At 43.5% G+C, this 20,000-nt stretch overlaps 1 protein-coding gene across 1 annotated transcript in view; it reads left to right on the plus strand.

The window, feature by feature from the left end:
* Positions 1-9,518, plus strand: part of foxp2 (forkhead box P2) — a 162,519-nt gene extending 153,001 nt beyond the window's left edge. The window contains 2 exon segments of the mRNA XM_080420620.1: positions 892-1,202; positions 8,295-9,518. Of these exon segments, the coding sequence (XP_080276746.1) occupies positions 892-1,202; positions 8,295-8,439 (456 nt within the window). The 3' untranslated portion in view covers positions 8,440-9,518.
* Positions 9,519-20,000: the final 10,482 nt, after the last annotated feature.

Below are 20,000 nucleotides of genomic sequence, written 5' to 3' on the forward strand. Positions count from 1 at the left end.
TCTCTCTCTCTCTCTCTCTCTCTCTCTCTCGCCCTTTCAGCTGTGTCCGCCACCTCAGATTGATAGCGGCGTGTGCAAATGCAAGGGCATATGCATTAATATTTATCCACACTGTCATAAATGATTTGGCTTCACAGCGCAGCCGCTCATGGCAAAAACTTCAATAATTTAATCTCTGTATATAAGTTTAATACATGGGAGGCAAAAGTGTCAGGTATTTCTTTTTTGAATTATTATTTTTGAGGTAAAGTAATTTTTTTGGAAGGGTGACTTTTCTTTTCCTTTTAATATGATACCAAACATGGAAATTATGTTTGGTGGGGTTGGGGGGGGGGGGGTTACAGGAGTTGTCCTGCTGGGAACGAACTTAGAACGTGGGAGATGACTTTGAGCGCTGTTCCGTTCTTCGACCATGACTTTGCATACTGTCATGTTGGGATTATTGCAACTTTAATCACTTTCAATGGGAAAGTCATTATAGGTAAAAAAAAAAATCCCAAAATAGCAGATCTACAATCTTACAATGTGTCAGCGATGAGATGTGTTGTGAGCTTGTAGATTTGATATTTTCACTATACATCGTACGACAAAGTATATACTTAAACCCAACTTCGTTGACCTGGGTCCCCCAAGGGTCTATACTTGGTCCCCCTCCGATCTTTCCTTTTACACCAGATCGCCTCACCGAAAACAGCCAAATGTTTGCTTGTTATGGAATACCCAGAATAGGGATGTTAGGGGTTAAGTGGTTTAACAGTCAAGGAAGCATCATTGACTTGAATCTAATCTATTTCTCCTCTCTCTTCTCTCCCTCTTTCTGTCTCTTTTTGATACTCTTCCCATCCTCGCCCATCCAATGCGTCCCTCCCTCCCTGCCTGCCTTCTCCACAGGCCGCCCTTGCCGAAACCTCCCTGCCGATGCTGCAGGCGCAGGGTCTGATGAACAGCGCGTCGGCCCTGATGGGGGGCAGTCCGCACGGCCTCATGGGCGGGAGCCCCCCGACAATGATGGGAGCCAGTCCGCCGGGGCTGATGGGCGCCAGTCCACCGGGGCTGATGGTGGGGGGAAGCCCCCCGGGGACGCTGAGCTGCAGCCCGCAGACCCTGCTTCAGTCGGTCCACGAGGAGCTCAACGGCCACCTGGACCACCTGGACACCAACGGACACGGCAGCCCTGGCGGGTACTCTCCCCCGGGACACATGTGAGTCCCAGTCGCACACACTTGGATAGTAAATTCACGCGAGGGATTTTTATGTGGGTTTGTGGTTGAGTCACAACCTAGCAGTGGTGGAAAAAGTACTCAAATTATTTACTTAAGTAAAAGTACCAATACTGCACTATAAAAATACTCTGTTACAAGTAAAAGTCCAGAATGAAAAATATACTTGAGTAAAAGTACAAAAGTATTGGCATCAAAATGTACTTAAAGTACTAAATATTTGAAAATAGCAGATCTACAAGCTCACAACGCGTCGCGATGCGACGCGTTGTGAGCTTGTAGATCGGCTATTTTCAAATAGCCTAGGTATAAAATAGGTCTGAAGTGGTTAATGTATTTTTCATTATATCATAGTTTATATCTGCAAAGTAACTAGTAACTAAAGTTTTCAAATAATTGTAGTGGAGTAAAAGTACAATATTTGCCTCTGTGATGTAGTGGAGTAGAAGTAAAAGTATTGGAAATTGGAAATACTCAAGTAAAGTACAAATACCTCAAAATTGTACTTAAGTACAGTACTTAAGTAAATGTACTTAGTTACTTTCCACCACTGCAACCTAGACAAATAGCTAGAGCCCGACCGATATATCAGTCTGGCTGATATGTAGTATGGGCCATTATTTGACTTTTTTGGCAGACGTTTCCCGATTTTTTATTATTATTCTTTTTTAAATGTTCTAGACTAGCAATCCTGCAAGCTCACAACGCGTTCGCAGTACGGCGTTCAGTTTGTGTATTTTATATTAACTAGTTTACTTGTTCATTATATAATTAAAAAGCTTATTTTCGTGTATTATTGAAGATTTTGTGTTTATGTTTATTTTTTATATATTTTTTGCTCTCAAATAGAAAATGCTCTCAAATAGAAACTTTAATCAAATCTAAGTTTTTTTTTAATTATTTAAAGAGTTTGCACTATTCCGAAATCAGGATCGGCATCAGACCCAAAAAATCTGTCGGGCTCTAAACATAACATGAGAAAAAGTCTTCACATTCTTGTTCACCCAAAATTAACCTGGGACCACCCACCAAAGTACACAAACATACATTCAGTAGACTAAACACACATAGATAACAGATACGTTGTCTGTACTGACAAAATGTAATTAGCTCCGACATGATGGATGCATCGGAAAGTGTGTGTGTGTGTGTGTGTGTGTGTGTGCGTGTGCGTGTGCGTGTGCGTGTGCGTGTGCGTGTGCGTGTGTGTGTGTGTGTGTGTGTGTGTGTGTGTGTGTGTGTGTGTGTAATATTGTTATTTGCTCTAGCTACCAAGGAAAATGCTGTGTAAAGCTAGAATCAGTCTATGTCATTTTTCTCACTCTCCTAGTGGTAATTGCAGTGATTTCCGAACAGCAAAGATGGCGAAACATCTAGTGTACAATCCGGCGCATCATATGCTTCAAATAACTTTATTGACATTGTCAACCGGCAGGTGTCCTACCCGACATCAGGGTCTAAATTTCTAAATGAAAGTGGAGACAATCTCCAACCACTGCAGGTGTGCTAGTCTTCGCATTACAGTAGGTTGATTAAAATAACGTTGTATTCATTAAAATTAGTCCCGGATTGGAGCTTTAATATTTGGCCGGCCCACCATCTACCAAAAGTGTTTCAAAGACAGGAAAGCTCAGCGGGTTTAATATTTGGATTCTTGAACGCTGCTATCTTGCCAAGATTTAATCCATTACTAACCGCACACGTTCTGCCACGATACACATATTCACTGAAGACAGTTGTGAGCCCCGAGATGGAGATGGAGGGATTTGCCAGGAATTGACCTGGAGAGGCTGTGAAAAGGAAGGCATCATCAGCGAACATGTTGAACCTCCCCCGTTTCTACTCGACAGCCTTTGTTAGTTTAATTGCCTGATAAATGTATTTAATTCGCGCTACGAGAATGTTCTCCCTGTGACTTCAGGGCAAGGTTTAGATTCTATAGAATAAGCATATTTCTCTCTGTTCTCTCTCCCCCACTCTCTCTCTCTCTCTCTGTCTCTCTCTCTCTCTCTCTCTCTCTGATATATTAGTTTCGACAAGGGACTCTGCTCATACCTGAGGTATGTTTGTGTTTGACGTTTCAGATAACATTTACTCCGGGCCTATAAATAGGGCTCTATCAAACATTCAGCCTTAATTACGCCAGTGTCTGCATTGTAGGGGTTTAGCTGCTATGTTTTATGTAAGACTTCCCATTAATATTTAGCGACTAACCGTAGCATTAATTACACCAAAACCTCTCCTTTTTTTTAATGGAGCTGAGAGAGAGAGACAAAGACAGAGACAGAGAGAGAGAGAGGTGTTTTAAAAATTCATATCATGTGACTTTCAGGAATGGGTGTGAAAGCGAGATGTACTCCACCTGAATCACACAAAAGGAATCACACACTCACACACATTTAGCTGACACCCAAAGATCTGCATCGTTCTCGCACATAAATGTACACAAACGGTCACATTAGTGGCCTCTCACAAACACTGTCACATACAAGTCGCTTTACATTAATACACACACGCGCACGCACACGCACACACACACACACACACACACACACACACACACACACACACACACACACACACACACACACACACACACACACACACACACACACACAGAAATCCTGCTATTTGCCATCGATTTACAGACGCGAGCTAACATTAGCCAACCCTTTCTGGAATGGCTAAAGAATGTTCCTCTTTCCGTTGCCAGTGGGCACAGAACACCATGTTTGTGTGTGTGCCTGTGCTCATGCGTTCATGCATATGCGTGCATGAGGGTGAACGTGTGTGTGCATGTGACGTGCGTGCGTGCGAGCGAGTGCATGCATGTGTGAGTCCTACATTAAGCTGTTGGGATATGTTTACCCCACTCTGCAGGGTTGGGTGTTAAGTGAAGCAAAATGTGTCCAGCATCAGACAGAATCCCAGTGTAGCCACTCCCCAAGGTCATTCAAGTTTTAATAACAGTACAGCAGCGACTCTTATCTATTCCCCCTACTCACTCACTCTCTCTCTCTCTCTCTCTCTCTCTCTCTCTCTCTCTCTCTCTCTCTCTCTCTCTCTCTCTCTCTCTCTCTCTCTCTCCTCTCGCCCTCCTTCCTTATTGGCATACTCTCTTTCTCTTTTCCAATTTGATTTCTTTATCGTTTATCCAATTTTCTTTTGATTTAAATTCCCTCTCACTTTCACCCCTTTCTCACTTTTTTCTCTTTCCTGTCTCTCTCTTGCTCCGGTCATCCCTTCCTCCCTCACTCCTTCTCTTCCCTCCATCCATCCCTCCCCCCATTTCCATCCCTGTCTTGTGTACAGTAGCCACGACATCCTCAAAATGGAATAAATGTGTTATTTTTTTTCACAAGTCTCTTTCCCCCGTTTCTGCGTTTTAAATAATGGAGTGGCTAGTAGCATTAACTAAAGAGTACACTACCTTGTAGGCTGTTCACTCTCCCCCTCTCAGGAGAGGACTCTTCTGGATCCAACAATTAGACAAACCTTTCTGTCCCGTCCTCCCCGCCCAAACATCTAAAGGTTAAAGCTATCTGCTTAACCGCAGCCCACATAGCTGCAGGCCATGTTCAAGTGTGTGTGTGTGTGTGTGTGTGCGTGTGTGTGTGTGTGTGTGTGTGTGCGTACGCGAGTACGTTCGTACGTACGTATGTGCATGTGCGTGTGTACGTCGTGCCCTCGAGGCTTAAAAGGAGCAATATCCTAGAAAAGGCTAAAACTAGAGCAGACGATTCTTTTAATTATAATCCCAAACTTCAGCAAATCAGCTGCTTTACATCAAAAGAATGGAGATGGGAATCTGCGCGACTGACCACACACACGCCCAGACAAAAGCCAGCTCAGGGAACAGGGAATGAAATGAAGTTCATCTTTTAACGTTCAAATATACAGGGGTTCAGTTCATTAAGAAAAGTGAGATAAAAAAAAAAAAAAAAAAACCTTTATACTTTATTCATTGGGCCTACGCAGATAAATTCCCAGCATTTATGTAACTCAGAGAGGGTAAAAATGGGACCCATAAAGGTTTTACTATGCATCACTCTTTTTTTTAATCCCAGTCATAAAAGGAAAAAAAAATACATTCAAATTTAATTTCAGCCTCTTACACCAACATTTTCCAAACCGTTCACCGTTCTGTTTTGGGTGTTATTTCTATTTTATCGCAGACGCCAGTCTTCGAGCTGTCGCGTCTAATTGTTTCCCCCTCTTCGGTGTCGCTTAATGACTGATGCACGGCTGACGTGATGAGTGTGGTCCCGCCCCCTAATTCTCCTCCCCACCACCTCCCTCTTCTCCTCTCTGCACCCCCTTGTCCTCCTCCTCCTCTCCTCTCCCGCGGTACTGTATATACCACCAGGCCTACGGACTAATGACCTTATTTGCATCCCTGACATACCTCTGCACCATCGCTGCTGCTAATCTCCCATTGATGTGAGGGCAAGCGTCTCTGTTTGACGTGCACGCACGTACGCACGCACACAGAATCTCATATGGAGCACCTTGTTTTTATTTACATTGCCGGTGTGTTCTGTTCACTCCCGGGCGACTTATTACACTTAAATGGCTCATCCACATGGCCTAATAAAGTGTTAGAGAGCTCAGGCCCAGGCAAATATGGTGTATTTTTCTTCAAAGACACACAAGTGCATCGAAAACATTCTAACAAGTACTCCGCTGTGCGCTAAAAATGCTAATGAGGTACAGTAAAAGGGCTAGCTCTAGTGGATTATTCTGTACTTCTGTACTGACCATATTGAGGAATTTTCTCCTTAAGTTCCGCATTGAGTTGAAGTTAGTACATCGCCTTGCATTGATTCCTGACATTGGCACTGGCGAGAGACCACCGGACATTCTGTTAATGCTAACCATCCAATTACTAAAATCTTAACTTAACCAAGCCACTTAACCACGAAAATAAAAACAGAATTATTTTGAAAATAGCCACTCTACAAGCTCACGGCGCATGATCTTGTCGATCTGCTATTTTAGGCAGACTGTCTACATTGTTTGAATTCTTTATACATTTTCACCAGTAATGATATGCCCAAAATTGGGATGCCAGAGTTAGTGGTTTACAGAAAACTGAATAATTAACTGAATTGTAATTCTTTATAGATTTTTTTTGTTTATTTGTTTGTTTAGTTAAGAAAATCAAAATAGTTGTTGGAGAAGGTATTGGATTTGTCGTTGTGAACATAGCATAATCCATAACAGGCTGCTGAGCGAGCGAGGCCTACTGCTGGCTCTCACCCCTATGTACAGAAACACACATATTCATCACACCACCTGCATCTCTGCTCCCTTCAACTCCCAGCACATCGGAATATTAATTTATTTGTCTCTGAATATTAAAGTAATCTGTACCTCCTTAAAATTATTTTAAAATTCAAACACCCTCCCACACCCGCACCTCACCTCACCCCTCCTCACACCATTGATGACAGCAGAGACCCACCTCTCTCTCTCTCTCTCTCTCTATCTCTCTCTCTCTCTCTCTTTCCCCTTTCTCTTTCCCAGTCTTGGGGGATTTCCTGATGCATCCTACGTGTCAGAAATAATTAGGTTTTGTCAGATTTATCATTGTGGCACAAACCCCTTCTCCGTGACTCGGGCCCCGGATCATGTTAAGCCTTGTTTGTGTGTGACAGCATTATTATTCTTGTTAGTCGCCCCACTCTCTCTCTCTCTCTCTCTCTCTCTTTCTCTCTCTCTGTCATTCCGCCCACTCCTCTTGTTGTGGACAGAGCCCCCTCGTCACACCACACCACTGCACCACTTTCATTCTTTCCTTTAGTTTTTTTCCCCCATACTCTCTCTCTCTCTTATTGACGGCGGCTAAAGATATTCATCCATTTAGTGTTAAAAACATGTATCATGGTGTCCGAGTGAACTGCCGGGGCTGAAGTTGATTAATGGCAGAGTCTAGCTGCCGCTTTCTGCCTCTTGAGGAGCGACATGCACAGCCCCTGCATATTAACGAGTGGCTGCTCTTTCTATTAACTAGATAAAAAAATAAAAAAAACACCCTCCTCTCCTCTGCCTTTGCTCCGGGGGGCTTGGGGATGAGAAATTCTCCATTATTTATCATGTGGCCTGTTTTTCTTTTTTTTTTGCCCCCAACACCCCCCCCTTGCCCCACCCCCCACTTTTCATGTATTTCAACCTGGTGTCATCAGTAAACTTTTAAATGCCAAGCGTGTCTGGAAACATGGCGGCTTATCGCCCCAACCGTTCCCTTCATGCAATTTTCATGGGCTTGCTTACAGTAGACGTGAGGCATCATGTCGAATTAGCGTCTGGCAAACAAACACGGTTGTTACGGGGCGACCGTTCGCGCTATATAATGCATGTAATGACAGTTTAAATTCCCATTCTCCCGGATGCCTCGCCCAGTGCTGTCAACAAAATGCTTACTCTGCGAGTGCGGGGCGGAGCGGCGCGTCTCCCGTACACCATGAAGAGGAGAGATGGATCGGATGCTTTTCTCTGTTTAAGCTAATTGCTCCTGCTGACAGTCATGTGTTGATGTATTGGCAGAACTAAAGCATGCCTAGTTTGTGTTGCCTTGTTGCCCTCACTCTCACATTTGTTCTAATTAGAGGAGATTTACAGACAAGCAGGAAATTGAATGAAGTGGAATGTGAAATGATGCGTCTGATCAACACATGCCCTCCAAACTATAGTAAATAAAGTAGCATAATAGAGTGGGTGTACTGCAAAATTGTTAATTTTATGGGTCAATTTGGTTACAGTCTCAGAGTTAAGTGTATAAATGAACACTGAGGATATTACTGTGTGTGCTTGGGTGGAAGAATGTTTGTGTCCATAATAATTCACACTAAACTGTATATACCTATATCGTCGCTGTCAGGTGGAAGCCTATTACAGTAATGTCCAAAACCGTTACTTTTCAGAAAATGGGAAAAAAGCAAAAGAGTAGGCTACAATGCAGTAGGGCATGCGTTTAAGAAGAATAAAAATGTAGATACAAAGACAATATACCAAACTTAGTGTTTGGCTGCAACGAAACGCCTGACATCCACCCCCCCTGCCCCTCCCCCGCAGGCCGCAGATTCACGTCAAGGAGGAGCCAATGAACATGGACGACGACGACTGCCCGATGTCACTGGTGACGACGGCCAATCACAGTCCGGAGCTGGACGACGACCGGGAGCTGGAAGAAGGCAACCTATCGGATGACCTCGAGTGACCTCCGGATGCAGTGGCGGAGTCACTATATATTCCTCCGCCCTCTCGCTCTCCCCTCTGTCTCTCTCTGTGTCTCTCTCTCTCTCTCTCTCTCTGTCACACACTCCCGCAAACACTCTGCGAGACTGCGGGAAAAACCACTCCACACGCAACCCCAACCCAAACACAGCTGACTCTGTCCACCACTGAGACTATTTATTGAGCATGCGTCCGGATCGGAGACTGCCCCATCCTCCCCTCACCCCCCATGACCCCCACCCCCCGCCCCCCTCCTCCCCCAAAGGAACTCTTTGCTGTAGCCCTTTGTAGGTGGGGGATGCTAGGGTGGGGGGGTGGGGCGGGCGGGCGAGAGGGGACCGCCGCCCCCCCATACCCCCCCAAAAAACTCAACAGGCATGAGATGTCTGTCTTTTTGAAGAGAAACTCGAAAACTCTTTTGAGACCCGTCTTCGTCGCAGATGGCCCGGTAAACGCGGACGGACGGACGACGGTTGGACTCACGGATTTGGGGGCAGAAAGGACGATAAAGATGGTGCCAAGACAAACGAGCGAAGTCCTGTTCTGTAGAAAGCTAACGGCCTCGTATACTGCCAAAAAAAAGAAAAGAAAAAGTGGAAGACGTTTTGTGAATAACTCGTCCCCGTCCATCCACACACACACACACACACACACACACACACACACATCACCGCCATCGCAGCCCACCCCTCAACCTCCACCACAGTAGTTGTTGATGTCCACAGACGATTGCCGGTCGAATTCAAGTTGTTTCTCTGTTATCATTTGCACAGATGTAGTCTAAGAAATTAGTGTCACTGCCTGTATGTCGCAACAATTCTAGAAAAAGCAAACTGTTCTTTATGTTCCCCCTTTTTTTCATTTGTACTTGCCCACCGTTCATTTTTATGTCACATGGTTTTTAGATGCTGCCAACTGTAAATGCCATTTCCCCGAGTCACACCATTAACTCATCCACGGTACCAAGACTGTTGTTGCAGCTATACAGAAAACACAAAAAAATGAAAGAAAAAAATTATTGTTGACTTCCAGTCTTGTATCTGTTTGTGATGAAAAAGTGGATAAAGTGAAAATTGAGATGGGGCGGGGGGTGGGGGGGGGGGACAAAAAAATATATACTAATAATCGCGTAACTCTTTTTTTTATGTGTGAGGCACCATTAACAAAACAAATACATTTTTGCGTTTTTACTTCTGTTTTTTGTTTTAATTTCCTTATTGCCGTTTCTCCTTACCTTACCTCCTTGTTCTAAAGCTTTGTCTACCTGCAAACCGTCACAGGCAACAGCTAGAAACCAAAGCCAACACTAGCAATGGCCAATAGCTTATAGACAGAACGCCAACCAAAATCTCCTCTTGGTCCGCCTTCTGTGACTTTAAGAAAAAAAAAAAAAAGAAACTAGTACAAAGAGAAGCTTTTTCTTTCCGCAAAACTACCTTCAAAATAACCTCTGGGATTGTGTCATTTTAGCCCTGTACAAAGATTGATCAAGAGAAGAAGAAAAGAAAATAAAACCCTCTGATTTTGATGTGTAATTTGATAACACGTAGAGTTTCCACGTTGGAGTGATTTAAGGGAGTTATCTGCCGGACATACGTACACACGGGGGTTCGGGTGGGGGGGTTAGGGGGGGTTTATGTGATGTGATTTTAAAACTTTAACAGGCTTTTTTTTTTTGCTGTGCTGGTGACTTGACTGGAAGAGAGCAGCTAACTGTAAAAGTGGATCAAGACCAAAACAAACTGTTTTGTGTATTCAAGTGCAGAAACGTTGTGAAGACCTTTTTTTTTTTGTAATCATTTTTCTTTCTTTGCTGTTCGTCATCGAGTCTCTATAACCCGGTGAATATGTAACGTTTCTTAAGTGGAACTGTCAAATTACGTCCTAATTCCTTTGCTTTTTGTTTGTTGTTATTTTTTAATGTTCATTTGTTACAGAGCCGCGTCGAACCGAAACTGAAAACATCGCTAACCAAACATATTTCAAAGAAATATCTAGTGAAGCCAAATAAGTCATGATTTCAAGTTGACATGAAATGATGTGGCTTGGGGTACCGTTGTAAAAGCAAATAATAATAGCCATTGTGGAAGAGGATAACTAAGGTGAAAGAGACAAAAAATACAAACCTTTTCTAGGTGATATTTGCTTTAAAACATGTCATCAGAAAACTCATTGCGTGGTTCATAGCTTCGTAACTATTATGTACAGTGCAGGTTGCGTTATCAAAGGAGATGTTATGTTTACTGCACTAACGTGATCTGTAATGGTAGCCAGCATTTTTCTATTGCATTTACTTTAGTATTTCCAGTGAGACGTGATGAGACATATGTTTACCGTGGCGACTATAGCGTAATTTATCCTCTGTTGCACGATGTGCCGCTTGCGGACAAGAATGCAAGATTTTTTTCCCGGCAAGCGACCCCTTCGTACTACGTAAGTATAAATGTGGCTATGCTCCCCGTTCAGTTCGTTTTCCTCACAGCTGATGTCATCTAGAAAAGTATCGTTGCTTTAATGGTCATTTCCGTTTTCAATCAAACCAAAGTTACACAAAATTCTGCCTCCTCTTGTATGGGATAAAAGGAACGCTCAAACAACCAAACAACGCGCACGCACACCCTTTCTGAAACGAGCATACATGTACACACATGCATGCTCTCACAAACGGGCCCTGTGCATTTCACGGGTCTGCCAGCTTTTTTTCGGTCCTTGTTTGGGTGATAAACGCCAGCTGTAGTGAAAATATATGCTGTCAAAAGAGCCGACTGGCTGGCTTTGTGCGGTACTGTAACGAGCCTCGAGTGTCTGCCTGCTTTGAGCATAATGGAAACACACTGTGCATATGTTGTTCTCAAGTGTCAAGCCAAAAAAACTGGCTGCGAGAGTTGAACACACAGACACGCATACGGTACATACAAACGCAAACAAGCACGCCAAGTGTATGCTGACACCCGTCCCGTAAACGAGTGCACACGTGGACACAAACGCCCAACCCCGATTCCACTTCAAGAGGGTGCTGAACCCAGGATCAAAGCTCTTATCCTTTCAATACGTAGCTGGAGTCAGCAAACAATAAAAATAAAAAAGCACTTGAAGACCACGTTCATAATAATCTTATCACACCAAATAAAAAGGACGTTGCGTCTTTCGAGAGAAAAAAAAAGGAAAAAAAAAAGAAAACCAAGGGTTCTCCCACTTAACCCAAAAAAGGCTTTCGGAAAAAGCTTCTACCTCTGCACAAACTAAATTTCAGAACAATTTTACTGACAGATTGCACGAGTTTCACTAGAATGCCACAAGAAGCTGTTAACACTTTAACTAAAAAGAAAAGGAAAAAAAAACAACTTGGAAAAAAAAAAGCTTGTCTCCCAGGACGAGGTTCTGACCTGACGTTTACATTCCCTCCGCGTCTAGATATGGAAAGATTTGCATTGTAATAGGTTGTCCTTTAAACATTTGTAGAATGATACTGTATAGATTACCTGTAAGGGAATATTGTGTTTTAAAAATGCATGTCTTAAAGAATAAAAAAGGAAAAAAAAAAAAAGCTCATTTGGTGGACTGGAAACAAGAATTGATTTAAAAATAAATATAACTACAAATCATGGGGACGATGGCCTAGATGTACGTACAATGCATAGGAGAGTGCATACCTCAAGATATACCGTTTTGTTTTGGGAAGGATTGAAACACCTGTCAGTCACAGAATGCATATTACCTGTAGATTTGCATGGGTTTTGTATAAATTAAGTAAAAGAAAAAATGTCTAAAATAGTTGCTTGCACATAATACCAGAAAGACCTCCAGAACTGCGATCTGCTCCTTTCACCTAGATTTTAGGATTGTCTGGATTTTCTGGGTTGATTTTGTCTGTATTTTGATAACTGTGCATACTTATGTAAAAAAAAAAATGTTGGTGGACCCATAAAATTTACCAGACTTTTTTCTAAGCGGGGGATAAAAAATTCTCAGTGTTTCTTTTCTGACTTAACATTGAATTTTTACTGTTTCTCTCTCTATCTCTAGCTCTCTCTCTCTCTCTCTCTCTCTCTCTCTCTCTCTCTCTCTCTCTCTCTCTCTCTCTCTCTCTCTCTCTCTCTCTCTCTCTCTCATTGCTCGCTGAAGAATAGCAAACCTGCTTTTTCTGCATCTGCTTTGCGTAGCTGTAAGGCTTAACCTAATGTGTGTATTTATTGCTTGTACCTCTGTGCATACTTTATGAAGCATTATGTCTGGCAGTGGAGTCATGTATCCTTTCTACTGCTATCCTCTAATAATTGGGAATGTGATCCCCTTATGTATACAGTAAAATTGGGACTGTAGCAAACACATATGTTTATGTAATTGGTGGATACACATTTGTTTTTGTTTTTTGATTTAATTCCTTTATTTTCTTCCCTCCTTTTTTTGATCGAGGTTCAACTAATTTTTTTGATAACTTTTCATTACCGTGTACTGTGTCCATATGTTTAAGATACTCTGACATTTAGAAAGTCATGGTTGAGAATTGTAACAGCCGTTATTATTTTCTGTATTCATGGCTTTTCACTGCTGAATAAAATAAAGGACCAAAACTAGGATTTGAAAAGCAACTGTCTACCTCCAGCATCAGGGATTATTTTATATAGACATATACAGACATACATACATATATATATATATATATATATATATATATATATATATTTCCATCTTCTCTGTTCCACATACAGCATACATTTTACATTTTATTCTACAAAGGCACAGCCATGAAAATCTAGATGTGAAGGGGAAAGACAAAAACAATTAAAGTTTAATGTGTGTGTTACAAGCTCTCTTTGTTCTGCCGTGCAGTACCTAGAGTCTTGTTTAGATGACCCGGGACAAGCCGCTGTGGTGTCCAAACCCTCTGGACCTGTAATGGGTTTTAGGCTCCATTATGATCCAGGAAGCCGAGCGTGTTTCCCAGAGTGCATTGCAGCGGGCTGTGTACTGTACTGTACTGTACCGCTGTCTGGCTCAGAAAAGGGTTTTGTAAGAACTGGCTCTCGCTCACCCCCTCCAAGCTGCACTTCTGGGAACGCCTCGTGAAAAAAAGAAAAATACTGGCTTTTGGCACGAATCGCACTAATAAGTCTGCTCCATGTGTTCAAGCGAAAAAAAATAAAGGAAAAAAAATGTACGTGATGAAATGTACTTACTGTACATTTCATATATGTAGGGGTGTGAAGAACGTATGCATGCATGCATGCATAATTTCAAATTAAAATATTTTAACAACTTTGAAACCTGGCACCCCTATTTCGGGCATGTTTTTATATATATACTGTAGGTGAAAATTCTCAAATCATTTTCAAAATGTAAAAATAATAATTAAAACAATTATATATATATATATATATATATATATATATCATACTGTATTTACAAGCTCACATGTCACACATGTCGTCGTAACTTCACCGTATTCCAGTGTACGGTGAAGTATAAAATAGGGCTTAAAGGGGTAGTTCACCCCCAAAATGACTTTTTTTCTATTGATTCCTCACCACCTGGAGCCTTGAATTCATGGATTTGTTTTTGTTTTTGTCACATTCCTAAGCCAATAATTTGATTATAATAAATTTGTCCCCATTGATTCCGGTAGGAGACACAAATGCATTTGTGTCTCCTACCGGAATCAATGGGGCTAAATTTATTATAATCAAATAATAAAGGAAGGAATGCGACAAAAACTAAAAAATGTCCATGAAATCAAGGCTCCATGGGGTGAGTAATCAATAGAAAAAAAGTCATTTTGGGGGTGAACTACTCCTTTAAGTGGTTACTGGTAGGCTGAATCCAATATGAAGCTTTATTTTTTTGTTCTAATAGACCTCCTGGTTTCATGATTGTACCAATCACCTACCATATTTGCAAGGGTGCGTACAGTTTAGTAAAAAAAAAAAAAAGGAGAGAGAGAGATTTTTCGTGAGCTTGTAGATCTTCTATTTTCGGTGCCTGCTCCATTTTCTTTCTAACATTTTCTTCTTATTTTCACAGAGGCAGCTGCACTAACCCCTCGACACTTCAAAGATGGGGGGCGGGGGTGGGGGGGGGGGGGGGGGGCTACCCTTCAACTGACTGGCATTGACCGGTGAAGCGCTATGACAAGCCGTGTGGCTAAATCAACTCCGGTAGCGGGTCTTGTATCTACCACACCTTGTCGGTCATGGCGCACTGCCGCTCGCCAACACGCTCATTGAGATTCAAACTGAATCTACCATGACCAATAGGTTGCCCATTAGCCTGTCTGTATGCCGAGAGGCCTCCTACACGTTCCAAAGGGTGCCCGGGGACATCACTGGGAGGGGGGGGGGGGGGGGGGGGGGGTTTGGGGGGCACAACACCCCCGTGTCTTTTTTGAAAACGTGTCCGCTGGTCATTTAGTCATAACGTGGAGAATGCGTGTTCTCTCTGATGTTCCGCGAGAGGACAGAAAACAACAGCATAGGCTACTGTATCTTTTTTTTTTTCATAGAGCCTCTCACACGCACGCAAGCGTGCGCGCGCTCGCGCACACACACACACACACACACACACACACACACACGCACATATTGGTATTGCTATACTTGTGAGGACATAAACATTTTAGGACAGCAATTTTATAAACGGCAGGGGGGGGGACATATTTAACCCTAACACTAAAGCCTGAGTTCTACTTAGTTGCGTGCCGATATCTCACACTGACGACGACGTATAAATTGGAATAACAATCAGCCCTAACCCCTAAAACTAACCTCTAAACCCCTAATCATAAACCTAACCCCAACCTGAATCTTTTCCTAGCCTAACTCCCCTTCCTCCCTTCCACATTCTTCCCCCCATAAAACCACCATTTCTCTTTCATTATTGTCCTCACAATGTTTATTTCTGAAATTATACTATACTTGTGGGGATATTTGGCCCTCACAAGTATACTAAAACAAGTGTAGTACACACACACGCACGCACGCACGCGCGCACACGCACACACACACACACACACACACACACACGCACACGCACACGCACACGCACACGCACACGCACACGCACACGCACACAACCCCAAATGACAGTCCCAGGCATCAACCATGGCAGTTCTCCTGTTATCTCCTCAATGGCGTTCCGGAGCATTAGCTGGCTTGGGAGGCACTCGTCTCTCACTCACTCTCTCTCTCTCTTTCCTCTCTCTCCCCTTTTCCCGTGCTATTTATGCACTTGGAAGTGTTTGTGAATTCAAGTGAGGGATCGCATACGGAGCGCAACAACAAGGGGCTGGCTGTGTACTACACAACATCAGAGGGAGCTCCGACATTAAAGTGCGCGAAGGAGCGGCTCGCTAGGCTATATAGAGACCCCTTCTTTCAAAGGCCATGAAATAATAATGGCTTGTGGTTAGAGAGGTATCCGTGAGTCACACTCGCTGCTTTTCATAAAGTGGAGTTATTTACAGTGCGATGAATAAAAGAAAGGGTAGCTGCTTGGTGGTTGGTGGGAGTCTTTTCCACATGAACGGCAGGGAGAAAAAGAAGTCCCTGTTAATACACTGTGGCAGAGCAATAACAGTACACAGCCAGATGAAGGGATGGAACTGAGAGAGAGTCTGCTTCTTAAATAGGTCAGTTAATTCTTTAAAACAAAAATATTAAAAACAGGATACGAGACATAGTTTTCACTTATAGTGCACCGGGAAATCATGAGTGTGAATTTAAACAACACAGAATCTGATTTATTTGCAGAGAAAAAAACATCTCTTACTCCCAAATTGCCGTCCCAACGAGTGGCTGCATCAGTGAATCTTTTCTTTTTCAAACAAACGCAGTTTGATTCTCACGTTTTTTTCCCATGTTAAAAACATGTGACTATACTGTACGGTAAGGGCCTCTTTTTACTTTGTAAAAATGGACCCCTACTGCATCAAACACATTCACTCAGGATTTTGCCGTGCGGCACCTTGTCGCCAGGCCTCGTGCATCTTGGCACATCTAAATCATGTCTTATTCACGCATTCTACCCCCGTTAAAAAGTATATGCTATGCCTGCACTAAGTGTGGTCGTTTTTAAAGCCTGATGTCGCAGCTGAATACACAGTGAAATCCTCAGTGTTCATGCATCCATTTGTTTTGTAACTCGTGGAGTTCACAGAGTTTACGGGTCCATTTGCAAACTCTATGAGTTAAATGAACAGTGTAGTTTCCGTCACAAAGACACCCAGGGGCCTGGGTTGATATTATCGAGGGGATGGCCTCTAGACCCCTTCTGAAATTAGTGCATTCTGGCAACATCCATTTCATCACCAACACTGACCAATTAGGTCAATTTAGGCACTGTCCCCTTGTGGGACAGAGTGGTAAATATCTCCAGTCACACAGTTTATTGATTGAGCGTGCAAGTAGACTCGCTCTTCTCTCTTCAATCTCACTCTGTCCCTCTCTCTCTCTCTCTCTCTCTCTCTCTCTCGCTGTGTCTCTCCACCCTACCCCTACCCCGCCCCACCCGATCCACTCCTGACCTGACAATGCGTGTCGGCTCTCCAGAATACCCTCGCCCCCAGGCAGCGAAATTGCCTGCTAAATAGTCCGAGGCAATGGCAACGCTAATTGAGATCATCATTATTATAATTGCGGGCCCTGAAAAGCGCGTCTTAAATAATTTGCATTGCTCTCGAGTTGATATTGGACGCGGCGCGAAAATAATTGCATCGCTCCGAGGCACGTCGGTTGGGTTCGGTGACTGTGGTGGTGGGCGGGCAGCGCTCATGTCACCCCCCCCCCCCACACACACACACACACACACACACACACACACCACCACCACTACCACCCAACGTCAACCCCTCACCCGCCCCCATCCCCCGGCCCGTGTTGCCAGTGTTGTGTGTGCGATGGCGCCGTGTTCCGTGTCGGACGCGGTCACGCCAGTCACATGGTTGTCTTATCAGCAACTCTGGAGCCCCGGCTGTCTCCCTGACACACACACACACACACACACACACTTCTGACCACCACTCATCCTTCTTAATGCCAACAGAAACGAGTCAAAGAGTTTGAGGAAACAGAAAAGTTAAGTACATTTTAATGTTCAAATACATAAGTGATATGGAAAAAAGTTTGCAGGAAACAGGAAAAAAACAGGAAGTGACACACATTAAACAGGAAGAGGAAGGAAGGAAGCAATTGAATGAATCGGTTTGCAGGACAACCCATAATGCATTGTGCAAAGTGGGGTCCAGTGTGGTCCAATTGGACCCTTACAGATAGGCTCCTAACCTACGGGCCACCTGCCTTGGTTACCGGTACCCAAGGCATGTGTACCAGCACGAAAGATGAAAGATCAGACATATTTCATCTGATCTTCAGTGCAAAATGCCGTAGTCTGGTCTCCACACTGTAAAAAAAATTATAAACACTCTCAGTGTTAAATGAACACTGAGGCTTTTGCTCTGGATACTGTGTACTGTTTAGAACCTGGAACAACACAACTGCCCTAATACATTTCTGCACTGACAGAAGTGTGTTAAGGAGGTTGCAAAGAAAAGACCCAAAACTTGGTTGTGCGCCGAAAATAGCAGATGTACAAGCTCACAATGTGTTGCAGTGCAAAGAGAATAAATCTGGCTTCATAGATCATAGGGTTATGAGCCAATGATTGTGTCTCGCATCGTGTGAAATGTGATGTTGCCACGGCCTGCCGTAATGTATGCGAAAGCAAATGCTTGTGTCTCCACTGAAACAAGGGATTAACCCAACAAAGTGGAGAGAAAGTGCTGATGTTCATGAATTCTTGCCTGTGGCGTTATCTACCACCTACAACACACAGACTTACAGGTATGCACGCACGCACGCACGCACGCACGCACGCACGCACGCACGCACGCACGCACGCACGCACGCACGCACGCACGCACGCACGCACGCACGCACGCACGCACGCACATTCTCATCTCAGCCTTTCACTCTCTCTCGCTCTCTCTCTCGCTCTCTCTCACACACCACACACACACACACGCACGCACACGCACAGGCACACGCACACACACACACACTTAAATACACACAAGCACCAAGAGACTTGGCAATCACTGTAAGGAATACGATATGATAACATGATGTAGCTCATTAATTGTTTTGCCGCGGCTCAGGAAACAACAACAGCAAGTGTTTCCAGTGCGACTGATAAATCTGTCCCTGTGAAATGAATAAGCGCATCAAACATGAATGAAGGGCCTCAATCAGATTAGACTCAATCCTCTTAGAAAACAGCACCCCTCTTCAATTGATAATCTCTCTCTCTCTCTCTCTCTCTCTCTCTCTCTCTCTCTCTCTCTCTCTCTCTCTCTCCCCCTTATCTGGCTATTTATTTATGTTGCCCCCTTCTGTCTTACTGTTATGCCATCACACAGAACATATGATGCATCAGTAATAGCGTGTCATCCAGTGAGGTGGGAAGAGGTGGTCGGTCTCCCACCTCATGTATTGAGACATTTTTATCCGGTGGTTGAGAAACAGAATTGCATAATTGCAAGAATTTCTTTTACAGCTCAACAGTAGACATTTCGGCGCCCACGCATCTTTGAATCCCAGAGGCAGGACATGGATACTATGGATGTGTTAAGCCTATTGATTTTGTTTATCTTTCAAAAATGTAGAAAGATAGCAAAACTAGCTGATATACAAGCTCCCAAGGACACGTGTTGAGCTTTTAAAAAAAGAAGAGAAAAGAAAAAGGGATGCCAGGTTGGCGGTTAAGGGTTTTTAAGCATGTGCCGTTTTCTTTTAGCATTTTGATTGCTGGCACTTCTAAAGAACTCTGTTTGAAATTTTGTCCACGGGGGGGAAAAAAAAGAAAAGAAACCCGGAAAATAGTTAAAAGACGTACATACATAAATCAATAAGTCTAGGCACGTCGAAGACGGTGATGTTGATGATGGTGGCAGAGATGTAGCCAGTCAGGGGAGAGGTGTGGGTGGGTGGGAGGGCAGGGGTTTGAGGGTGGGGGGGGGGGGGGGGGGCGGGGGGGGGTAACTGCAAAGAACCTCAAAAAAAGGAAGAAAAAAGAAGAGAGATATCTGGCATTAGGAGAGGAACGGTGGGTTAAATCACTTACTGCGGATTTTTAATGACGTTTCAGTGTTCCTCGTATAATTACTCTTCAGCGGAGACGGACCGTAATGCTGTTGGACAGCGGAGGTTCAGGCTCGCTAGCTCGCTTCATTAGCGTGTCATTCCCGTTTCACATCACAGGCTTTAACCCATTGATACCTGGAACGCATCTGTGTCACTTTAGATGTCTTTGGCTATTCAAAAATAGCAGATATACAAGCTCATAGCGCGGCACCGAGTGCCGCGCTATGAGCTTGTAGATCTGCTATTTTTGAAAAACCGAGGACATTTTATTTGGGTTTTTTTTTTTTTAAATTGTTAGGATTTAGAAGACATTTCTAGAATCTTCTCAGGTCTTAAAGGGTTAATTGTAATGCTGAATATGCGCGCCTCTCCACCGGAGTAGCCTAATCAAAGTGGACCCCCTTGTATTATT

This window comes from Gymnoscopelus braueri, assembly GCF_963280865.1.
Source record: "Gymnoscopelus braueri genome assembly, chromosome: 23".
Classification (NCBI taxonomy): Eukaryota; Metazoa; Chordata; class Actinopteri; order Myctophiformes; family Myctophidae; genus Gymnoscopelus; species Gymnoscopelus braueri.